Source organism: Anolis carolinensis, chromosome 3 (genome assembly GCF_035594765.1).
Source record: "Anolis carolinensis isolate JA03-04 chromosome 3, rAnoCar3.1.pri, whole genome shotgun sequence".
Lineage (NCBI taxonomy): Eukaryota > Metazoa > Chordata > Lepidosauria > Squamata > Dactyloidae > Anolis > Anolis carolinensis.
Genome location: NC_085843.1, coordinates 157,821,532 through 157,847,500, shown reverse-complemented (window position 1 = coordinate 157,847,500; position 25,969 = coordinate 157,821,532). Strand labels below are relative to the sequence as shown.

General features: G+C 39.8%; 1 protein-coding gene across 1 annotated transcript in view; it reads right to left on the bottom strand.

Annotated features, from left to right (window-relative positions):
• The window catches only part of cacul1 (CDK2 associated cullin domain 1), a 54,739-nt gene extending 50,987 nt beyond the window's left edge, over window positions 1-3,752 (bottom strand). The window contains exon 1 of the mRNA XM_062975652.1: window positions 3,156-3,752. Coding sequence (XP_062831722.1) covers window positions 3,156-3,570 — 415 coding nt within the window. The 5' untranslated portion in view covers window positions 3,571-3,752. The remainder of the gene's footprint in view (window positions 1-3,155) is intronic.
• Between the last annotated feature and the right edge of the window lie 22,217 nt (window positions 3,753-25,969).

Sequence of the window (25,969 nt, the reverse complement as noted above, 5' to 3'; positions counted from 1 at the left end):
GAAATCGTAGTTAAAGGATGAAGAAGTGTCATTTGTAGTTAAAGTGGTCCAAGATGCACATGTTTTTCATCAGACAGATCTTGTGCATTCATCAGTCCAAACTCAAAGTCCAAAATTACATTTCAAAACCACATGTGTGTATTTGAAATCTACAATAAAGATAAGGAGTAGCTTATACAGTTAGACTGAAGCCACGATTTAAATTGTATCACCACAATCCCACATGCCTTGCCACATGCCTGGTTCTCTTTTAAGAGATAAAAGAAGATATAAATACTATTACTAATGCTACTGCTACTACTAGTTAGTATAACAACAACAGCAACAACAGCTGCCACAGGAGCAGCAGCAGCCCAGGCATAACTGGAAACGGCAGGGTGAATCCTTAACCACAATCCTCGTAAGAGCCCTGCTGGGTTGGACCAGAGGCCTAAATCAGAAGCAAGCAACTATTGTGGTACTGAAAGCGAGTTTTCTGACCCAGAACCCTCACTTCCTACTGAACTGCTGAAGAGTGAAAAAGAACAAACCAGAAGTGACTTCTGCTTTTATGACAGTCTTTTTTAAATATTAGGTAGTGAAGGCAGGAAGAGTCAGTGTGTGGCACTCGTTGGGAGTGTTTGACTATGACTCTGGAGACCAGCATATTAATCCTTGCTCAACAACAAGAACCCACTGAGGCCCCCTCCACACAACTGAATAAAATCCCACATTATCTGCTTTGAAATGGAATATATACCAGTGTGGACTCAGATAACACAGTTCAAAACAGATATTCTGGGTTATATGATTGTGTGGAAGGGTCCTGAGTGACTGAGGGCCCTTCCACACAGCCATATAACCGAGAATATCAAAACAGAATCACCCACAACATCTGTTTTGAACTGGGTTATCTAAGTCCATGATGCCATATTTTTAATTTTATTTATTTATATCCTGCTTTATCTCTCCAGAGAGAGTCAAAATGGTTCACAATCAAAGATTCCAACTTAAAATATACAAATATACAAAAACAGTATAGCATTATATATTATTATATATTATCAGTAGTATTACATTCAATATATTAGTATTATATTACAATATATAGTATATATTATTTTATTGTATTCTCAGTAGTATTATATTACATTATTATGTTAGCATAGGACAAAATTAATTTTATATATTATATTGTACTATACCACTATACTGCAATATTATTAATAATATTACATGTAATATATAACATACAATTATTATATTATTATATTGTACTATATTACTATACCACAAGCTATATAATACACTACCAGTATATTATACTATCAGTATTATATATTATACTACAGTAGAGTCCTACTTATCCAACATAAATGAGCCGGCGGAACATTGGGATATGTGAAAGTGTTGGATAATAAGGAGGGATTAAGGAAAAGCCTATTAAACATCAAATTATGTATATGGACGTAAATTTTGTAAATTGGATGTTGCTCATCCTGCTTGTGTGAAGAACTGGTTGACTTCCTTGTTGTGGTGATATGCTTTGTTTTTAGTTGTTTGTTATTTGTGTAGTTAGTTCATTGGTTTCATTAAAAGATAAGTGATCATTTCTGCAATATGAAAAGAACAGAATGTGCTATCATTATATAAATAAAAGTGATTTGGTCATGTTCACATTACTCTCCTGGAGGGTGGCCTCTGGAACTGTAAGGAATCAGATATGGAAAAATGTGGTATAAGAAAGCAACATTAACTCACTGTTTTTCTTGAGGTTCTTGCCCACTTTGTGAGAATAGCTTTAATCTCATCTGCTTTCCCACTGCCCATGGGTATTTAAGTGCTTAGGATATGAATATTCCGATAATGGAAAATAGGCCGGATGCTGTGCAGGCCGGACGCTGTACCAGACAGGAAAAGCCTGCGCTGGCCGCGTATCACCCCTCCTGGCAGGCGCACGGAGAGGCCCGCTGGCTGCATTGAATAATACAGAATGTTGGATGAGTGAAGGTTGGATAAGCGAGAGTCTACTGTATATCATAAATTGTAGTATAAAGGTAAAAGTTTTACCCTGACATTAAGTCTAGTCGTGTCTGACTCTAGGGGTTGATGCTCATCTCCATTTCTAAGCCGATGAGCTGCTGTTGTCCGTAGACACCTCCAAGGTCATGTGGCCAGTATGACTGCATGGAGCACTGTTACCTTCCTGCCAGAGTGGTACCTATTGATCTACTCACATTTGAACCGCTGACCTTTGGGTTAGCAAGTTCAGCAGCTCAGCAGTTGAACACTCTGTGCCACCATGACTCCATGTATATTATATTACAGCATTATTATTATATCAAATATATGGTTTATTGTACCAGCACAGTACATGACATCAAATAATATGCAAACTTTAAAAGTACAAAAAGAACATTCTAATATAAACATAAATGGCACTCCATGCAGTCATGCCGGCCACATGACCTTGGAGGTGTCTACGGACAACGCCGACTCTTCGGCTTAGAAATGGAGATGAGCACCAAACCCCAGAGTCAGACATGACTGGACTTAACGTCAGGGGAAACCTTTACCTACTTGTCTTAATATAAACATTAAAACTTATTCCATATACTGGCTCTTTAAAATTACAGTAGGCGTTTTTTTGTGTCAGGAGCGACATGAAGTCGCTTCTGGAATGAGAGAACTCGCCGTCTGCTCAAGAGACACATAGGGAGCTGGAGCTAACAGAGGGTGCTCACCGCTTTTCCCGGATTCGAACTGCCGACCTGTCAGTCAGCAGTCCTGCCAGCAGAAGGGTTTAACCCACTGATTTGTATCATCCCAAACTATCTCAATTTCCATTTCTATTGTGGACTTTACTAATTTAGCGCAGATTTTTTGGGCTGCGACTGCAAATGTGGCAACCTTTAATGTTATATAATCCGTTAACAAGTCTCAGGTAACTAATATATTAGTATTGTTATATTACAATGCAATAATATATGCCAGGCCCCTTCCACACAGCTGAATAAAATCCCACATTTTCTGCTTTGAACTGGAATATATGGCAGTGTGGACTCAGATAACCCAGTTCAAAGCAGATATTGTGGGATTTTCTGCCTTGATATGCTGGGTTATATCATGGCTGTGTGGAAGGGGTCCGTGAGACCCTGAGAGTGAGCCTTACTCACGGAACTTGGAGGCGGATGGGTTGATGTTGAGGTTGAGGCCTGCAGAAGCAACACCGGTGGCACTCGCTCCTTTGCCCATGGCGGCCTCGCAGCCTTTCCCTTGCCCCGCGTTGCCCGCCGCCGCCTCGGCCATCATGTGGATCTGCAGCTCTTCCTGGGCCGGCAGGGAGCCCTTGTGGAGGCAGGGGCGGCGCAGCTCCCCGGGGCAGGGCGAGGGGGGCTGGGGCGGCGGAGGGGGCTGCCCGTACCCGCCACAGACGCCTCCTCCTCCTCCCGCCGCGCCCCAGTTGTTGTGGTTCTGGTCGTCCATGAAGGCCTCGTAACTGCTGCTGCCGCTGCTACTACTGAGGCTCCCACCGCCGCCTCCCCCGCCTGCGCCGGCCCCCTCCTCCTCCTCCATGCTCTCCTCCTCCATCCCGACCGGCCTGGATGCCCGGGAGGAGGAGGCGGCAGGCGGCGGGGGGAGAGAAGCGCCGCTCACAATAGGCTCCCTCTCATCGCCCTCACGTCGCCGGGCTACACGGAAGCAGCGGCAGCGGCGGCGGCCAACCACTCTCGGATCGGACAGGCGACTGGCGGAAGCGGAAGCCACTTCCGGCCGTAAAGCAGCCTTTCTCTTTCCCTCGCGCGCGCTGTTGACGAACACCAGGCAACTTCCCGCGAGGAAGCTTGACTGGCGCAGAGGATTGTGGGAGTTGTCGGCACGCTACCGCCATGACACCAGAGGCAACATATTATCTTTCGCTTTTTTTAAAAAAAAAAAGAAGCCTGTCTTCAGATTGGATGGGTTCTTTCGTCTTTAGATTTTGTTTTCACATCTGATAACATTGTAAACCAAACAGCACAGATGCAAGAAGAAAAGGAAATGTATGTATTTAAAAACATTATACAGTAGAGTCTCACTTATCCAATACTCGCTTATCCAACGTTCTGGATTATCCAACGCATTTTTGTAGTCAATGTTTTCAATACATCATGATATTTTGGTGTTAAATTCGTAAATACAGAAATTACTACGTAGCATTACTGCGTATTGAACTACTTTTTCTTTCAAATTTGTTGTATAACATGATGTTTTGGTGCTTAATTTGTAAAATCATAACCTAATTTGACGTTTAATAGGCTTTTCCTTAATCTCTCCTTATTATCCAACATATTCGCTTATCCAACATTCTGGATTATCCAACGCATTTTGTAGTCAATGTTTTCAATACATCATGATATTTTGGTGTTAAATTCGTAAATACAGTAATTACTACGTAGCATTACTGCGTATTGAACTACTTTTTCTTTCAAATTTGTTGTATAACATGATGTTTTGGTGCTTAATTTGTAAAATCATAACCTAATTTGATGTTTAATAGGCGTTTCCTTAATGCCTCATTATCCAACATATTTGCTTATCCAACGTTCTGCCGGCCCGTTTACGTTGGATAAGCGAGACTCTACTGTACATGAATAGGTAAAGGTAAAGGTTTACCGCTGACATTAAGTCTAGTTCTGTCAGATTCTGGGAGTTGCTGCTCATCTCTACATCAAAGCCAAAGAGTCGGGCTTGTCCATAGACACCTCCAAGGTCATGTGGCCGGCATGACTGCATGGAGCACCATTACCCCCAAAAATAAGACATCCCCTGAAAATAAGACCTAGCAGAGGTTTTGTTGAATTGCTAAATATAAGGCCTCCCCCAAAAGTTAAACCTAGCAAAGTTTTTGTTTGGAAGCATGCCCACCGAACAGAACACCAGAGCATGCAGGATCGGTAAATGTACCTACCATAGAGTGTTGTACATGGAAATAATGCTAGTAACAAGAAATTCTTGATAGGATTCACGGTTTCTCTGGTTATGCTGCTTTGTGATGACATCTACTGTACAGTATATAATAAATGTTCTTTTTTTTTTTTTTGTTCAACAAAAATGTGAATTCTTCTTCATGGAAAAATAATACATCCCCTGAAAATAAGACCTAGCGCATCTTTGGGAACAAAAATTAATATAAGACACTGTCTTATTTTTGGGGAAACATGGTTCCTTCCCGCCAGAGTGGTGCCTATTGATCTACTCACATTTGCATATTTTTGAAATGCTAGGTTGGCGGAAGCTGGGGCTAACAGCGAGAGCTCACTCCGCTCCCCAGATTCGAATCGGCAACCTTTCAGTCAGCAAGTTCAGCAACTTTATTTATTCTCCTGTGCCACCGGGGGCAAAATATTTTGTATTCAGTGTGTATTTGGATTTCAATGGAGAAGTATGTTTGATTTCAATGAAAGCAGATGTATGCGTTCAGACTTCAGTGAGTACTGTACAATTATATTAAACTATGGACTATTAAGAATGATTCCCTGTGTACACAACACAGAAAGAAGCTAAACCCTATCTATAGCTAAACTTCAATAAGAAATGTGCCTGTATGGTGAATTAATACAAGATGTTTATGAGTAAACAATATATGTTATATATCAAAGAAGACTTTGGTTTTTATCTCTGAGTGCATATTTTAACTAAGAGGTTTCAAGGGAGTGTATATCTTTGGGGCAACTGCAATTGCAAAGAAACAACCATCCTCTGTTAACCAAATATATTTTTGTAGTGGCATGTCTTTATTCTTGGCAGTTTAAAGACATGATTCTTCAGTTTAATAGCTGAGTTACCTGTGTACCATTGCATTAATGCTTGTGAATATCACTTGTTCGGAGAGCTGACTTCTAACAAGGTCATGCCTTTTCTTGACTAGTGGTTTTCAAAAGAAACGCCACAAAATGGTCTCCACATATTCATGGAGATTCACATTTGCCAAAAGGATATGTGCCCAAAGACTGGGTGTAATTATTTTCCAATAGCTTATGCAATATGTGGGGACATGCAAGAAGCCTCCCAGCAGGATGGTGACACCTCCAGGCATTTCTTGAGCAATATTTCTGTAGACAGCCAACCAGAATCAACTTGCAGCATGTTCTCAAAAAAAAAATTTTTAAGTGCTGTATGTATTTAATTCTATTTTAATGCTTGCATTTTTGTATGTTTTAAATGTATACTAATACTAATATAATATTAATATTCCCTTATCCAGGACTTTATTTTTGAAGACATTTTTGGAAACACCTCCATCTAGTGGTACAAGACTTGATCCAACACATCAAATTGTCCTTAACTTCAAATGTTTTTTTTAAAAAAATTAAGGGCCCTTCCAGACAGGTCCTATATCTCAGGATCTGGTCCTAGGTTTTCTGCTTTCAACTGGATTATATTTGTCCCCACTGCCAGATAATCTAGGATAAATATAAAACCTGGGAACAGATCCTGGGATATAGAGCCTATCTGGACGGGCCCCTAGAAAACTTTAAACCTCATCCAAAATACCATTTTGCAGGCCCTTTCCACACAGCTGAATAAAATCCAACACTATGTGCTTTGAACTGGATTATCTGGCAGTATAGACTCATATAATGCAGTTCAAAGCAGATAATGATAAGGTAAAAGTAAAGCTTTTCCCCTGACATTAAGTCCAGTCATGTCCGACTCTGACAGTTGGTGCTCATCTCTATTTCTAAGCCAAAGAGCTGGCGTTGTCCGTAGACTCCTCCAAGGTCATGTGGCTGGCATGACTGCATGGAGTGCCGTTACCTTCCCACCAGAGAGGTACCTATTGATCTACTCATATTTGCATGTCTTCGAACTGCTAGGTTGGCAGAAGCTGAGGCTAACAGCAGGAGCTCACTCCACTCCGCGGATTCGATCCGCTGACCTTTCAGTCAGCAAGTTCAGCAACTCAGCGGTTTAACCTGCTGTGCCATCAAGGGCTCCAATAATAATAATAATAAATAAATAAATAAATAAATAAATAATTTATAATTCACCCTCTCTCCCGGGACTTAGGGTGGTTAAATAATGTGATTATTTGCTTTGATAATTTGGATTATATGGCAGTGTAGAAGTGGTCCTAGTCTCCCAAGCAGCAGAAAACAATGTTCTTTCCAAGTCCATCTAAGTGTGCATACTGTATACACCTAAATATACATAAGAAATCCAATAGCTAAAAAAGAATTTAAGACCCAATTGAAGATTCATCTCTTCCAGCAGACCTACTTACTTTCAGTCATGAGTTTTTATTTGCATTTTGTCAATTCTGTGTGTTTTTGGTGCAAGTTTTTAGACATTTTTTGTGTTTTTATCTATCTAATTTCTTAAGTTCTTAGGTTTTTGGCTTTGTTGTTTCCCGCCTCAAGCTATCAGGAGAGACTGGTAAAAAATAAATTATTATTATTATTATTATTAAATAGTGTGGACATCACATTCTGTCACCTCTCTTCAGAGGAATAAATCCACAAAAGGGTACATCAGCGTGGAATAATAATTTGCTACTTTTATGGCCTGCCATAATTGATGTCTTGATAATTCCAAACTCAACTCCAGAAAAAGAAACAGAGCATACATTTTATTGCCTTTGTCTAATATCAGCTTACAAAATAAAAACTGTTCTCCTGGTGGATTGCAACACTGGACACCATTAGGGTGGATATTAAAAGTCTGGAATCTCTGCCATAAAGCTGTTCCTAACACAGTTTTAATCCCCCCATGTGAATCTGCCCATCATTCTTGACAGCTTTCGAAAAGGATTTTATGTTATTCACCTGCAGGGAAAGCAATCACACTGCCACACACTGCCAGGGTAATTGTCAATCTCTGTGCCACTTATTATTAGGTGTTTAAAATAGATCGACACAAGGAGCAGCAGAAAGATTTGCCCTCCTCCACGCATCCTGCCTTTTAAAAAATTGTTTCATTGACAGCCTGCAGATTGATCAATCAGCCCTGAGCTGCCAAGTTTCTCAAAGCCGGGATGTGAGCACAAAACCAAGATGTTTTAAAAACATAATGAAACATCGCTTTACCTGCCTCTTGGTTATGAGATACAGAAATACTTACTGAGCTCTTCCTTGTAAATACAAGAAGATTTAGAGGTTTTATAAAAATGAAGCAAATACTTCTTTGTGTTCTAACACAGGCTAGAAAAAATGTGATGTCCTTCTGCCAGATCCTGTGCTTGTTTGCCAAAAAATAAACTCACAGATTTCACTGGGATTCATTTCTTCAATGAATACACCTGGTAATGTGCAATGCTAGACTGCATATTACAGATTTTTAAATGTACTGATTTTCCATCATGTCTGTTCAAGGAAGCAGATAATTTTGCAAAGACTAATCCAAAGATTTGGGTTTTTTTTTAAAAAAAAATCAGGATTAAAATTGGTTAGGGTTGACAAGATCTTTCAGAGCAAGGCTTTGGGAATAAATTGGCTGAGGAGCAGGCATTTTTTGTGCATTTCTCAATGAATTCTGCACTCAGAACATCATTCAAAAGGTGCTTTCAGAGGTATTGCAGAACATTGGACTATAACTCTATTACAATTCTCTAGGCCCTTTCACACCGCCATATAATCCAGACTATCAAGGCAGAAAATCCCACAATATCTGCTTTGAACTGGGTTATCTGAATCCACACTGCCATATATTCCAATTCAAAGCAGAAAATGTGGGATTTTATTCAGCTGTGTGGAAGGGGCCTCTAAGACCCTAGGATCACTTTGAGTTTGGTCATACTCTTTAATGCAGGCATGGGCAAATTTTGGCCCTCTATGTGTTTTGGACTTTAACTCCTACCTGCTGTTAGGAATTGTGGGAGTTGAAGTCCAAAACATCTGGAGGGCCAAGGTTTGCCAATGCCTGCTCTAATGTCAAAGAAAAATATGATGCCCAACTAAGCAGGTGATTCAAGCTTAGATATGAGAGAACTTACTTTGTCTGTCTGATCTGTAGTTTACTACGTGGAGCAGATCTTGTCCCTAAACATGCAATATTTTTTCCCACTCACTTTCCTTCGTCTCATCAGCCCTTTCTTTTATCTCCCTCCCTCAGGATCCCTCACCCATCTTGGGCCAACACAAAATTGTAAGCTTACTTAAAATAGTATACTTTTTGTGATTTTTTTCTAAATAACCTGATTGCACTATTCTCGGGTGTGAACTTTGTAGACAATAACGGAATAACATAATCAGAGCATGTTGCATCCACAAATATCAGAATACAGTGTTCCCTCACTTATCGCTGGGGTTAGGTTCCAGGACCACCAATAAGTGAAAATCCGCAAAGTAGGGACACCATATTTATTTTAATATTTATACATTATTTTAATAGTTATACACGATTTTAAGTCTTTATCAACCAATCATGTGTTGATAAATCACCTCCTTCTCCTCCTGTTGCCGCTTGGGCTCCTTTTCTCTCCCTTTGGCTTCTCCTTCCTCCCTTCCTTAGGCTGTAAATTGTAATTTTTTATGATTTATAATAGTCTTTTAGAGTTTATTGAAAAACCACAAAACTGTGAATCCACGAAAAGTGAACCGCGAAGTAGTGAGGGGACACTGTACTGTATTATCTGTAATTTGGATTATAATTGCAAGCAATTCATCCAGAAGACCTGCTCAATGCCTTTAAAAGACCACTAGTAAAGATAAAGGTTTCCTCTTGACATTAAGTCCAATCGTGTCCGGCTCTGCTGATCTCCATTTCTAAGTAGAAGAGCCGGCATTGTTCGTAGACGACTCCAAGGTCACCGTTGAGCTGCTGAACTTACTGACAAAAAGGTTGTCAGGTTCAAATCCGGGGAACAGAATGAGCTCCCGCCATTAGCCCCAGCTTCTGCCAACCTAGCATTTCTAAAACATGCAAATGTGAGTAAATCAGTAGGTACTGCTCCAGCAGGAAGGTAATGGTGCTCCATGAAGTCATGCCAGCCACATGACCTTGGAGATGTCTATGGACAACACTGGCTCTTCGGCTTAGAAACCCCCAGAGTCAGACATGACTAGACTTAATGTCAGGGGAAAACCTTTACCTTTACTATTACACTGGCTAATAGTTTATATTAGTTTTTTTTCTTTCTGTCTGTCTGCCTGTCTTTTTTTTTTTACTCATCAACTATCTTTAATGTTAGCATATGTTATGTATGGCTTAAGACAATTCTTCTTCCAATGTGGCCCAGGGAAATCAGTCTGATCCTTAGGACATTAGGGCTGGATCTACAGACAGCCCTATATCCCAGAATCTAATCCCAGGTTATCTGTTTATCCCAGATTTTCTGGCAGTGTAGACTCATATAATCCAGTTCAAATCAGATAATGTGGGATCAGATTCTGAGATATAGGTCAGTGTAGATGCAACATAGGTTGGAGGCAGGTATGTTTTCTCCTCAGGCATTACGGAAAGGACAGCACGTTTTAACTGTTTGACAGCATCTCCCTTTCCCCTCAATTTAAAGATGAAAAATCAGATTTAAATACACAGATTTTCTCATTGATGTTTTCTAACCTTGTGACTACTCCACGTCTAAGCAGGCTTATAAAGAAAGTAAATATATATTATGTTTCCTATTTTTGACTGACAGGAGTACTGCTGTATCATTTCCCTCATTGTGTAAAGAACCCAAAAATATGATTTTGACAAAATTAAGAAGGGATGATGATGAGAAGTTGGAAGGCCCCAAAATACATGTAGAAACCAAAGCAGATTATGAATGTGTTAAAGGCAATGACTGACACGGAAATTGTTCCTGAACACAGAAGCACAATTGAAAGCCTTGCTGTAAAGCAATATGAGTGATCTTGATTTGAAGTTAAGAGGATTAAAAGAGCGTAAATAATTCAAGTCCCAAGGGCTGCATTTTGAGATTATTTTTTCTTACAATTTATACATCATCCACTCGGGGGAGTACTTTCAATTTGATATTCCTTTTCATGTGGATTTCATTTCAGTGCTTTTTCCCCCTGTTCAGAATGTCAGCTTTCTAAACAGAGATAAGGATATAAGAAATAGTCAGAAAAAGAAACTTAACAAATATGAATTAGAAGGCAAAGACTTGAGGCTGAAAGCGTTGCCTCAAGAATTGCTATGAGTAAGAAGTGTTTCACTGTAAGCCATAAGAAAGTGAAAAAGATGGCATGAAATACAGAAGCATTTAATACTTGGTCTAATGGAAGCTGAATGGAGTTCGATCATTTACTTGCCAGGTGAAGACAAATAATTTTAACACATTGTCTTGCCTTATACACTGTATATAGATACATGTCTTGTTAAAAATGAATCTCATTTTTACATTCCTATCAGTGTCCAGTAGAATAACAAAAACGTTAGAGCACCTATGTGGAATCCCAAACAGATATATCCAACTCAGAATAGTTTATAAAGAAATTTAGATAGGGAACAGAACAATGACATTGGGGATCAAGGAATTGTGAGTTTTGCTACTGGAAGAGCAGTGGGAATTGCTTTAATTCAAACTCAAAACTATTGAGAGTTACATTGTAACAAGGGCCCTTTCCACACAACTGAATAAAATCCCACTTTATCTGCTTTGAACTGGGAGATATGGCAATGTGGACTGAGATATCCCAGTTCAAAACAGATATTGTGGGATTTTCTGCCTTTATATTTTGGGTTATATGGCTGTGTGGAAAGGCCCCTGTAGAAAAAAAAACAATTCTTATCACCAGTTGTGTCCCAAAAGTAATGAGAATATATATACTCTGTGTGTGTGTGTGTGTGTGTGTATGCCTCCTTATCCATAAAGCCGAAAAGCCTCAGTTATAAACTTTGCTACCAGTGACAAAGCAGTGGTTGTCAATGCTTCCTAGGCTGATGAAAAAGTAACAGAGTGGAGAGTATAAGAACTCTCCACAGGCATGCTTTTAAAAATGACAGGAATGTCATACATTCGGTGTCAATATCACATGTAGCAGTGCTAAAGAAAGGTGCCCTTGATATACTACAGTAGAGGATTTGTCCTTTTTATTAAAGTGTGGATTCATCCTGGGGCTAAAGTTGTCATGTTGAAAGGTTTGTAGGCACATAGTCGTGGCCAAGAGCAGAAACATTTCCCATCAAGATTCTCATACCTGATCCTGCTGGAGAAATCCTCTTACTTTTGCATTTAGCTCAGGCCATTTACACAGGCCTTTAAGCATCATTCTCACTTTACAGCTATGGAAATATATATAAGAAAAACGGGGCTTTTTAATTATTACGATTCCCAGTCTCCTTCCCTTGAAGCTAGTGACCATCTGGCTGGGGAATTCAGAGAATTACAGTTGCCCATCCACATTTAAAAGTTTCACTTTGTAAATCTGATTATACAGGGTTTGATTAACAATGCTATCTCGAGGAATATCTCCCTCCAGTCTGACTATAGAGTCATGCTCAAGGACATAGTTTGTTAGAGATCACTTCTCTAGAGTCTCTAGGTTAGTGGTTCCCAACCCATGGTCCAGTGGTCTCCATGAACTAAAAGATGGTCCGTGGCCTCACTGTTACTACACTGTTGCAATGAGAGCGACTGATCTCAAAAAACCCTCTTATAGTGCTGAGACAACAGGGATGTTGGGAGGGGAGAGGCTGACTGACTACCCACAAAAGGTGCGATAACAAGCCTCCTGACTGCTGCTTCTCTTCCTCCTCCCTCCCCCCCCCAAGCCAAGCTGTTCCATGTGGTACCTGGAAACAGGGTCACCATGGTGTCTTCATTTTTAGGCCTGTTCCTGGGGTTATTTGGGTGCTGATTCAGAAAATTGTATTGGATAGACCACATCAACTCTAGGTTATTAAATATGGTTTTCTGTGGGCGGGAAGATGGCGACTAATGGATGGCATATATTCTGTATCAAAAACTAGAGCTGATATGGTCTATCCAATGCAATTTTCTTAATCAGCACCCCAAATAAACAAACCGAATCTAAAGTTGACCAAAACCTGATTCTTTACTCTTTTGCTACTAATGGTGGAGAGTCATAATGGTCCCTGGTCAGAGTGGTCCCTGGTTAAAAAAAAAAAGCTGGGAACCACTGCTCTAGGTCCTCTAGTGCAATTTATGATCAGCTTTCAGCAGACATTGACCATAGTCATTGAGACCTAGATCAGGGGTCCCCAAACCAAGGCACACGGGCCAGATGCAGCCTTCCAAGATGATTTACCCAGCTTCTGCCATAAACTTTAGACTTAGGCTCACTCTAAGTCTGAAATGACTTGAAGGCACACAACGACAACAGTCTTAATTAATTCAACTATCTCATCAGCCAAAAGCAGACTCAGATTTCCCATTGAAATACTGGTCAGTTTATGTTGGTCAAAATTGTTTGCCATTTTAAATACTATATTGTTCTTTCATGGTTTTTTGCACTACAAATTCCTATGCAGTGTGCATAGGAATTCGTTCATGTTTTTTTCAAACTAAAGTCTGGCCCCCCTAACAGACTGAGGAACCATGAACTGGCCCTTGGTTTTAAACGTTTGAGGATCCCTGACTAGAGATTCCTAGGGAAATATTCTCTCGGATTTTTTAAAAAGCAATTTTTTACTTGGTAGTTTTTCCACTTTTACAGTGAATGGGGAAGGCTGACTGAATAGTCCAAAAATTAACTTTTTCAAGTACTACCCACATTGTGCATTAAAAGAGACTCCGATACTATGCATCAGACATAAGCCCATTGAAAGTTGTATGACAGCAGAGGACATGGGCAGAACCCAAAGTAGGTGCCTTTAAATCTGTGATGACTACATTGATGGAGCCCCCAGTGGCGTAGTGGATTAAAGCCTTGTGATTTGAAGGTTGAGTTGCTGACCTGAAGGCTGCCAGGTTCAAATCCAACCCAGGGAGAGAGCAGATGAGCTCCCTCGATCAGCTCCAACGCCATGCGGGGACATGAAAGAAGCCTCCCACAAGGATGGTAAAAACATCAAAACATCCTGGCGTTCCCTGGGCAACGTCCTTGCAGACGGCCAGTTCTCTCACACCAGAAGCGACTTGCAGTTTTTCAAGTCACTCCTGACACGAAAAAAACTTGAGTATAAGCCGACCTGAATATAAGCTGAGGCACCTAATTTTACCACAAAAAACTGGGATAACATATTGACCCAAGTATAAGCCGAGGGTAGGAAATGAAGCAGCTACTGGTAAATTTCAAAATGAAAATAAATACCAATAAAATTACATTAATCGAGGCATCAGGAGGTTAAATAATGTATATATATGGATATAGATATACATGTACATGGAGCTATATGTATATAGGATTTGCAAAGACCTACAAACATATGAGGGGAGAATTCATATATAAAATTAATGTATATAGATACATAGGGATTGCAAATGCATGCAGGGGGTTAATACCTATATATCTGTAAGAGAGTTTAACAAATATTTCAGGAGAAAATACTTTTATAAGATTAATGGATATATATTTTTCTTCTTCCTGACTTGCAAGGACATCTTTCCCTTTTTAAAACATTTCCTTGGTTAAGAGTGAGGCTTGGAAAACACACTGATAAGGGAGGGTAAGAGAGAAATATATCATATATTGCAAGCAATGGCCTCCAGGTTCTGTTGCCCAGCCTTGACCCCATTATAAGGTGAGGGAGGCTTTTTCAGCTTGAAAGAAAGGGCTGAAAAACTCGGCTTATCTTCGAGTATATACGATACATTTGTTTACTATAAAATGGGCAAGACCATCTGTCCAAAACTATCTCTTTTCCTAGTTTGTGCAAGTTCTTTCCTTCAGTGCTGTAATGTGACCAGAGATTCCCAACCCTCACATTTTAAACTGCTGCTGTGTCCCTTTAAATGCCTTGTAAGTATGTCAACGTATGTGGGACTTTGGTGGGGCTAATAATGTAGAATGCAAGTTTAAATACAACATCATTTGCTGAAAACTATATATAAGTCAAATCTTTCTGTGATCAGAGAATTCAGATAACAGGACTCATACTTAAGGAAGAAAGAGTAACTTTCTTGGTTTACATTCTGCTGCTTCCACTCCTTCCATTTTCCCCTTTTCTGCACTCAGCCTTTTATTTCACAAACATTTTCATGCCACATTAAAATGGTTATATTACACTATTTGCTTTGATGCTTTATCTGAATCAGCAGCTCTAAAACTCAGCCTGTCGTAAGTTTCTCATTTAGATTTCCACTCTAACAGCCTAGCTCTCTGCCTGTCAGACGCTTGGCTTAGGCATGCTTCTGCCTGAACAAAATGAGTTGGCTTGCTTCCCCTGCATAATGCACACCACCTGCGTTCTGCAGGCACAAATTGGCACCCATTTGTTTTCACTGAGGTTTACCTACATCTTTATGTCATTTCAGCCTTAACATCCAACATCCATGAGAGCTTGGCATCCCTCCTAGGTTCTGCATTTCTAGCTAGGTAATTAATTCAAAAATCTGAAATTATCGTGCTTTAAAAAAATAGGTTGTACAGTTCTGAACCTGTGCCCAATACCCTGAGCCAAGACTGATCATTTGGACTACATTTTTGTCAAAGTTCAGGAAGATCTTTATATAGAGTCTCACTTATCCAACACTCGCTTATCCAACATTCTGGATTATCCAACATATTTTGTAGTCAAATATTTTCAATACATCGTGACATTTTGGTGCTAAATTCGTGAATACAGTAATTACTACATAGCATTACTGTGTATTGAACTACTTTTTCTGTCAAATTTGTTGTATAAGATGATGTTTTGGTGCTTAATTTGTAAAATCATAACCTAATGTGATGTTTAATAGGCTTTTCCTTAATCTCTCCTTATTATCCAACATATTTGCTTATCCAACGTTCTGCCAGTGTGTTTACAATGGATAAGTGAGACTCTACTGTACATAAGGTAAAGGTAAAGGTTTCCCCTGATGTTAAGTCCAGTCATGTCTGACTCTGGGGGTTGGTGCTCATATCCATTTCTAAGCCGAAGAGCTGGCGTTGTCCATAGACACCTCCAAGGTCATGTGGCCAGCATGACTGCATGGAGTGCCATTACCTTCCCGCCGGAGCGCTACCTATTGATCTACTCACATTAGCATGTTTTCGAACTGCTAGGTTGGCAGAAGTTGGAGCAACAGCGGGCGCTCACTCCGTTCCTGGGATATGACCCTGGGACCTTTCGGTCTGCAAGTTCAGCAGCTCAGTGCTTTAACACACTTCGCCACCGGGGCTACTGTATATACATACATACATATACATATAATTTCCAAGTCTGGAGGATTGAGTGAGCTGACATCCAAAAGATTAACATTTCTAAGTAGTTTTTTTTTGTATTTAAAACAACAAGATGAAGGAAACATTTTTGTCACATTTTTTAAAAAAATCAGTAAGAAAATCAATGAGGCTGTGGTGGTTTTCATCTCCATGTAAACATCCCTTTCCTCCTGTAAGCAGAGCAAAAGATTATTGAGCAAAAGAGCAGAGCTGAAATTGACTAATCTAGTCTCATTTTGCAAGAGGAATGTAAATAAACAGTATAAATGACACATTACATTAAATTTGACAAGCTCTCAGCGGTTTCATTTTTCTTTTCCACCACAGTACTGATGAAAGCTTGGAGCCAATTTTTGTTTTGTAGGATTATTCTCATGCATATAATACAACTGTTATTAAAATAAGACTGTGCATTGCTTTCATATCCTCATTCACACTGGTCTACCCATCAAAAAGTTTGCATTCTCACTGGTCTAATGGTCAGGGTGGTGGAAACAACCATATTTGCCAATCTTGCCAGTTCAAGGCTAGTGAGGGGTGAATGAACTCATCCCCAAGCACACAGCCTTGGGACTGGATTTGGAAAGAATTAACTGTGTCCAATCAACTTGCCAAATGGGTCTTTAAAAACCAATTTTAATTCTGTTTCCGAGCACGTTCCTGGTGATGCCACTGAGACCCTTAGCTGTTTTGGCTTGAATATTCTTTGAGTTGGACTCCAAAAAAACATTTACAAGCTATGCTTGTAAAGTTGGGAGACATTCCTATTTTCAGTGCCTATTTTCCAGCCACTTCTATAACTTCTTCACAATTTTTTCCATTGTTTACTCCACTTTATATCTCCATATTCAATCTCAGCATTTCCTTTCATTCTAGCAGTACAAAAAGCTCTGGGTTTTGTTGTTGTTGTTTTTTTTTTAAAAAACATTTAAAAGCTTCAACACATATACATAACCAGTCAGTGTTTCTGAGATAGGCTCCATGAAAAAGTGAACTGTTTTAAAGAAAGTGGATAGAACATATTTGCAATTAGTTATTGTAAAGAGAAAAACAACTTAATCTTCCAGATAACAAGAAGCCTCTGAATTCAGACCTTCTCCTTGATCTGAAAAAGATAATTAGGGAGAAGATGTATTTATTATATAAAACAAGTTAAGACTCTAGAAGCAACTATAACAAAGACAGCTGAGCTGTAGCTATTGGGGGGGTTGTAGTGAAGTCATTTCACCGCACAATTCTGCCCCAAAAATAATTTCCCTTTAGTTCCTATGTTTGTAGTATTACAGAGAGTGAGACATTAAATATCAGTTACACGTAAAGCTCTCATATTTGCTGTATTTGCATTCTCCTCGTGACTGCATCTGCCATTTCTTTGGATCTCTAAACCCTGAATCATTCATTCTTCACAAGAAAGTAATAATCATTATATATTTTATTTATTACCCGTCTCTCCAGATGGCTGGTAATATACATATGAAAACTTATACCAAACATAGCTACACAATTGACATATAGTGGTAATAGAATGCCAATCAAAACTCATGATTGAAAGTTGATTGAATAGACCTACCAGAAGAGATAGGTCTTCAATTGTGTTTTAAATTCCCTCACCTGTCAGAGCTCTTCTGGCAGGTCATTCCAAAGTTGTGGGGCAGCCAATGAAAAGACCCTCTGAGTGACAGTCACTAGTCGGAGTCTAGCTGGTTGGAATAAGCTTCCCACAGAGGACCTCAGTGTCCAAAAGTGCGGGATGTGCAAGAGAAGGCAATCCCGTAAATAACCTGAACCCAAACCATGTATCATTTTAAAGGTCAAAATAACACTTTGCACCTTGCCTGGAAACTAATTGGCAGGCAGTGGAATGACCTTAATATGGGTGTAATATGTTCACTCCTAGATATTCCTGTAACCAATCTGGCTGCCATGTTTTGAATTAATTGGAGTTTCTGAACTTGGTACAGAGGTAACTCAATGTATAATGCATTACAGAAGTCGAACCTTGAGGTTACCATCACGTGTAGTACCATCCTTAGGTCCTCAAATTTTAAGAAGGGTTGCAGCTGATATATCAGCCTAAGCTGGTAGAAAGCCCCCCTGATCATCACATCTACCTGGGCTGACATTTGGAGAGACAAACTCCCAAGCTGCAAACACAATCTTCCAGGGGTAGTGTATCCCAATCCAGGATTGGTTAACACGCCTCCATCCACCGATTAGGACCCTTGATGGCAAGCAGCTCTGTTTTGTCTGGATTCAGTTTCCATTTGTTTTACAAATTACAAGTAGTTTTCCAAGGTCTCCAAAGATAGCAAGTTAGCAACCCTTGGACTACCACTGTGCAAGTATTTCTGAAAAGTGTTAGTTGCTAAAGGTATTTCTCTTTCACCTACTCAAACCCCTTTTTCACCTCCCACCTCAAATTGGTATTTTTGCACCCTTCTTTTATTTATTTCCAATTTATTTCCAATATTTCTATCCCGCCCTTCTCACCTGAAGGGACTTCTTTTGCTTTGCTTAACCAAGTGAAGCACAGTAGATGGAAGTGGGTACAACTTTTTTCACCACATAATGGTTACACCCCTTGTTTCAGCTCCAAAGGGGATAAAAAGTGACTATTATACAATGAAATGTGGTGCTTTTTAAAATCAAGACTTATCATAGAGTATATGGGGAAAAAAATCATTTAAAGGGCCAGGCTGTAGCACAGCTGGTTAATCGCCAGCAGCAATAGATCACCACCAACCAGAAGGTTGGCAAGTTTGAAGCCCGAGCCTGATTGAACACCCAACTGTTAGCCTAGCTTACTGTCCACCTAAGCAGTTCGAAAACAGCTGAGCTGTGAGTAGAGAAATTAGGCATTGCTTCAAGAGGGAGGTATTTTATGACCATAAAAATGCCAGCGATCAAAGAACAAGGAGGGAAAATTCTGCGATCAAAAGGGCTCGTCTTCATAGCGGATGGAGCGACAGCACCCCCTGTGGCCGAAATTAAGCATAACCTCCAGACGCCGATGTTGAAAAATGCAGAAATACCTCTGTCTGTCTGTCTGTCTGTCAAGTATGTCTAAAAACGGCATTGAATGTTTGCCGTGTATGTATGCATTGTGATCCGCCCTGAGTCCCCTTCAGGGTGAGAAGGGCAGAATATAAATACTGTATTGTAAATAATAATTAAAATAAGAAGAGGATAATATTTTTAAAAACATGCATGAGGGATTTGAGATATCACAGCATCAATCTAGCCAAAGTTAAGCATTTTTCCAGTTGAAACCAATGGAAAAAATGAATCCTGAATAATGTAAATCCTGTTGATTTCAATGGGACTAAGTGAGGACTAACTTTAGTCGTATGATAATCCAATCATTTTAGGTGATGGCTTCAGTGTTGGTTGAAAATGTCTGGCAATGTAAACACAATTTGGAAAATTATTATGATCTTCCATTAATTTCTCCTGTGTCAGGATAAATGATCTGTGATAATTACATAAATTAGATAACTCCATTGCACTTTTCTTAATAGACAGCCACAATTAAGTGCACAGTATGCTCAGTCTACCTGAAAGAACCTTTTAAAATGTCAATATATATGATGGAGAGATAGAGATAGAGGAGGGAGAGAGAATGGAACTAGTGGAGTCTCTATCAGTGAAGTGCAGAATCCAATCCAAGTTTTAATCTGAATTTTAAAACAGTTGTCTGAAGTGCCGAATGTATCTGTAAAACGCATTTAGCCCCATGGATATCCATAAGGGAGAGAGAGAAATAGAGAGGAAGATATAAATCATAACACAGTTAAATTTTAATTTGCTGGACATATCTCTTTCATGAGATATTAAGTGTCTGCCATGTACTTAAACCTACGGCAATATTTAATTTATCAAAATGGGGATTTGACCATCATCCAGAGTTTTTTGTGCCTGGAGTAACCAAGTAGTTCAGACTACTTTCCTTCTATTTCATGCTATTTTTTACAGTTACATTATTCTCTGCTAGATCTCTAAAGTGCAGTTTATTAAACTCCTTGCACTGCTATTTCTCTTAGTTGCAGAATATAATACAATTCCTCTGTAGCTTAAGGAAATATGAATTGTTTTCCCTATGTCCCCCTTTCCTCCATTTAGATTGCTTAGAATGGCCAAGCTCCATAACCGAGCTCCATGACTGAGTATCCATTTGCATCTTCATAATCCAAATTCAGACTTCTATCACACTAAAACTCAGAACAGATTCAGCAGTGCATTGGCATGGAAGCCGTCAACAGCCATTGCCCTCTAACACAAACCATTTGTATGTGTTTTCTGTGCTTGGTTTGCTCTCTGTAACATTCTTTTTTTTTTCAACCACAACTGTGTCCTTAGGTTTTTTGGCAAATAAAAAAAAAGACTTAAACCTTTTGGGGGCATTTTTATGCACACAAATATAATGCATGGCGACAATCCAAATCCATTCCACATGTGGAAAGTTTTTGCATTAATGTTTGATCTAAGTTATAGGAGAGCAGGCATTCCTGCAGTAGTGAGCAAAACTACCTTGTCTGAATTAAAAATAATTTTGTTTTCTTATATCCATCATCTATTTTTGGTCTCAACTTCTACTTCAGTCTCCCCACTGCCTTCCTGTGTTATTTCTAGGTAAAGAAACCAAACTACTAAGCATATGCATAACATGAATGTGTCTTACATAACACAGTGTTAAATTCATTTCTGAGATTACTTAGTGTCAATCTGACCATTGGCCATTGTTTTTCTCAGTCCCACTTTGGACAACAGCTGTAAAGGAATCATATTATTATTATTTGATACACCACAAGATTAATACGTTGCAAACAAGATCATCATCATCATCATCATCATCATCTTTTATTTATTTATATCCCGCCACCATCTTTGAGAGAGGCTCAGGGCGGCTCACAAAACACTCAAGGTGCGACATGCAAAATACAACAAATGTAAAACAAAACACAGACAACAAACAATCAACACAACATCATAAATTCACAGTACCCCCGGTAAAAACAATAAAATACAGCAATTGCTGTAGATTAAACAGCAGTATTCGATTTCAGAAATGTAAAAAGCTAATAAAGAACCTAAAGATCCTCATATGTATTATTAGAGAGTCTAAACATGATTGAAGGCTGGCTGTTGTATTGGATCACACGTCGGACATTTCCCAAGTGTTTAGGACTGTGTGACGTATCGGCGAATAATGCATGCAGATCCGAGTAGGGTGGCCAGTTGCAGCTGACAGGTGGTAATTTTGTCAGCACCAATTGTGTTTAAGTGCAGGCCAAGGTCTTTAGGCACTGCACCCAGTGTGCCGATCACCACTGGGACCACATTTACTGGTTTGTGCCAGAATTTTTGCAGTTCAATCTTTAAATCCTTGAATTGTGTCAGTTTTTCCAGTTGTTTCTCTTCAATCCTGCTGTCGCCTGGGACATCGACAATCCATACTTTGTTATCATATTTGAATCATATTATTATTATTATTATTATTATTATTATTATTATTATTATTACCCCACTTTTTCTCTCTACAAGGAGACTCAAAGCAGCTGATCAATAATATCAAATTTTTCTGATTTATCCAAGAAAATATGAAAATCACATTCTTTCACTTGATCTCCTTGCACTGTTGCTCATCTAGCTGTCTAATCCTATAAAGTCGCATTTGTCTTCACTTTGTACTTGGATATTACTGCATTTCAAATCCATTATTTAAATTGTTTCCTCTTTTAAAACTGAAGATGTTAATTGATTTTAAGCATTTTACTTATTTGTTTAATTGTCAAATTTGAAGGAAAGAGAAACCTTAATTTTCTAATGGAATTTATTCCTTTTATATATATACTAGCTGTGCCCGGCCACGCGTTGCTGTGGCGAAGTCTGGTGGTATGGGAAATAAAGTATTGAGGAATTGGTGGTAGTTAAGGTCAAGGGTAAAGGTTTTCCCCTGACATTAAGTCCAGTCATGTCTAATTCTGGGGGTTGGTGCTCATCTCCATTTCTAAGCCGAAGAGCCGGCGTTGTCCGTAGACTCCTCCAAGGTCATGTGGGATGACTACATGGAGCGGCGTTACCTTCCCGCCGGAGCAGTACCTATTGATGCACTCACATTTGCATGTTTTCGAACTTCTGGGTTGGCAGAAGCTGGGGCTAACAGTGGGGGCTCTCTCCGCTCCCCCAATTCAAACCTGTGGCCTTTCGGTCCAGAAGTTCAGCAGCTCAGTGCTTTAACACGCTGCGCCATCAGGGGATATTATTTCCTAAAGGTTGTGAATATACAATATTTCTGATTGGGTTTTTTTGTTTGTTGGAGGCAAGTATGAATGCTGCAATTAGGAAAAATGATTAGGATGTAATGGCCTTGCAGCTTTAAAGCCTGGCTGTTTCCTCCCTGAGTGAATTTTTTGTTGGGAGGTGTTAGCTGACCCTGATTGTTTCCTGTCTGGAATTCCCTTGTTTTCAGAGTGGTGTTGTTTGCGATATTTTATGTGCTTCTACTGTCTGTGGTCCTGAGAAAACAAAGGATTTTCCAGACTTTGATGATGGGAATACTTTGTTGGGAGGTGTTAGCTGGCCCTGATTGTTTCCTGTCTGGAATTCCCTTGTTTTCAGAGTGGTGTTGTTTGCGATATTTTATGTGCTTCTACTGTCTGTGGCCCTGAGAAAACAGAGAATTTGCCTGATTTTGATGATGGGAATACTTTGTTGGGAGGTGTTAGCTGGCCCTGATTGTTTCCTGTGTGGGATTCCCCTGTTTATTTACTGTCCTGGTTTTAGAGATAATATTGTTCTGCATTATTCTATCCCAGTAATTATTTCATATTAAAGAAGAATCTCACTTATCCAACATTCGCTTATACAATCTTCTGGATTATCCAACGCAGTCTGCCTTTTCATAATCAATGTTTTTGTAGTCAGTGTTTTAAATTCATTGTGATATTTTAGTGGTAAATTTGTAAATACAGTACAGTAGAGTCTCACTTATCCAACATAAACGGGCCGGCAGAACGTTGGATAAGCGAATATGTTGGATAATGAGGAATTAAGGATAACCCTATTAAACATCAAATTAAGTTATGATTTTACAAATTAAGCACCAAAACATCATGTTAGACAACAAATTTTTCAGAAAAAGTAGTTCAGTACACAGTAATGCTATATAGTAATTACTGTATTTATGAATTTAGCACCAAAATATCACGATATATTGAAAGCATTGACTACAAAAATGTGTTGGATAATCCAGAACGTTGGATAAGCGAGTGTTGGATAAGTGAGACTCTACTGTAATTACTACATAGCATTACTGCGCATGGAACTACTTTTTCTGTCAAATTTGTTGTATAATATGATGTTTTGGTGCTTAATTTGTATAACGATTACCTAATTTGATGTTTAATTGGCTTTTCCTGAATCCCTATTTATTATCCAACATATTCACTTATCCTGCCGGCCTGTTTACGTTGGATAAGTGAGACTCTACTGTATATTTCTAATCTTATATTATCTGCTCAGAACTGGATTATATGAGGCTCCTTCTTCACAGCTGTATAAAATGCACACTGAAGTGGATTATATGGCAGTGTGGAGTCAAGATAATCCAGTGCAAAGCAGATAATATAAGATTATAAATGGGTTATATAGCTGTGTAGAAGGGCCTTGAGTCTACACTGCCATATAATCCAGTGCAAATTAGATAATCTATGGAAGAAGTCTAAGTGAGGGCTAAATCTGCCTGTCCCCTAACTGAAACCTGGCTGTCCCATGGTTGCTAGGCAACCAAGTGGGCAGAGATTAGCCCTCTAAACTGGCAGCAATTGGATAAAAAAAAATTATTGCTCTCCCTCTAATTAGGACTTTATTTTTCTTTTCTTTTTGTTGTATCAACCTTGAGGCATGGATGATGGGTTGTGTTGTCAAATTTTGAGGTTGGGGGGCCTGTACTTTTGTTGTTTTGTGAATTGCCGTGATGCCATCACTCTTTTATATATATATGTTCCGTCCCCCAGGACGATGGTTTGCCTTACTTATTGGTCGTTTGTTTGTTTTCCCTCCTTTGCATTTTGTTTCAGCCTCTGGCTGCAAAAGCCCAGGAAAGGTGGCTTGAAGTCTGCAAGAGCTGGCTGCAGTTTTCTTTGCAATGATTGGTCAAAGAGTACAACATCTTAGGACCGCCCTTTTTACCAGGGTCTAGTCTCCATTTTAGAGTTTCATTCTGGCTATAGTCTTCCAACGTGCTGGAGCTGTGCAAGGCTAACTGGGACAAATCATCCTCAAAACCAGGCCAATCTAAGCCTATCCAAATTAGATAAGTATTGAATTATATTGATCTGGAATAGGAAATCTAGTTGGAGGAGCAGGGTTATTCTGTCGCTTCTAGAACTAATCTTTGCTGTAAAGATAGGGAAGGAAAGAGTTTCTCCTTCTAATATAGGCAGCGTGATTAGGGTATAGTGGTTTTATAATCACCTTTGCTTTCTGGAACCAGGGATAATTCTGTACCTAAAACCTATAGAAATTTGTTTCATTTTCTGCAACTTTAAGATCTGTGCCAGGTTTACAACCTTGTATGAATAAACATCCTTTTTTGAAGTTATCCAGACTCAGTCGTTCAATATCTATAGGACAGCTTATAGGGATTTGCAGTTCGCCCGGATAAAGGACAGCACGTTTCAGTTTTATAGTTTTTTATTGTCCGGCGGACGGCACAGTTTTGAGGTAGATCAGCGGTTTTTCCGCTTGAGCTAGCTTGCACGGCTTATAGTTTTTTATAGTTTAGCTCAGTCTGCATACCTAAAGACTCTACCAGCGTCTGAGGCAGTGGAGCCCGCTCTCAGACCTGAAGGAGTCAAATAGTGGGGCTCTATTTCCTTGCTATTTGGCTCGCGTGTGCGCACGTGGCCCAGTGGCTTTCTGGGTTTGCACAGGCTGTGCAGTTCCCAGCAACGTCCAGGGCTCCCTCGGCGGTAGACCTCGAGCCGCGGAGCACCAGCGACAGTTCTTTGGCTGGCTCTGAGGCGTGAAGCCCACCAGAACCAGGCTAGAACCTGGACAGGCCTGGCAACGCTGCTGCGAGTTCGGCCGGAGCACTCGGCCGGCTTCGACCTACCTCATCGTCCTGCGGTGGTGACCTGCCTCATCGTCCTGCGGTGGTGACCTGCCTCATCGCCTGGCGGTGGTGACCTGCCTCATCGTCCTGCGGTGGTGACCTGCCTCATCGTCCTGCGGTGGTGACCTGCCTCATCGTCCTGCGGTGGTGACCTGCTTCATCGTCCTGCGGTGGTGACCTCCCTTCACAGCGGGGAGGAGGCGTCTCTTCTCTCCTCCTTTCCAAAGCCAGCCTCGGTGCTCCTTCGGCGGCAGGCCTCGAGCCGCGGAGCACAAGGTGCTTGAAAATTTGGCGAAGTCGCCATTTTGGCAGTTTACGTCACTCGGGCAAGGGAGGTATCAAGTGGCAAGTTGCTGTCAGTTGGTATTTTGCAGCTTGCCTACCAAAGTTTGGCGCCAAAGGTCACAATCTTTGTAAAGTATAGTTACTTAGTGATATATATTGCTATGGTTAAGTGCTGTGAATTGTATTATATATTGAATTTGCTTTTATTGTAAATTTACTTGCAGGTATATTGCATTTGCCTTTGTTGTAAATTTACTTGCTATTAAGAATACATAATGTCTATGCAATTTCAAGATGATGCAGATGGTATACCTCCTTCTGAGGCTGAAAG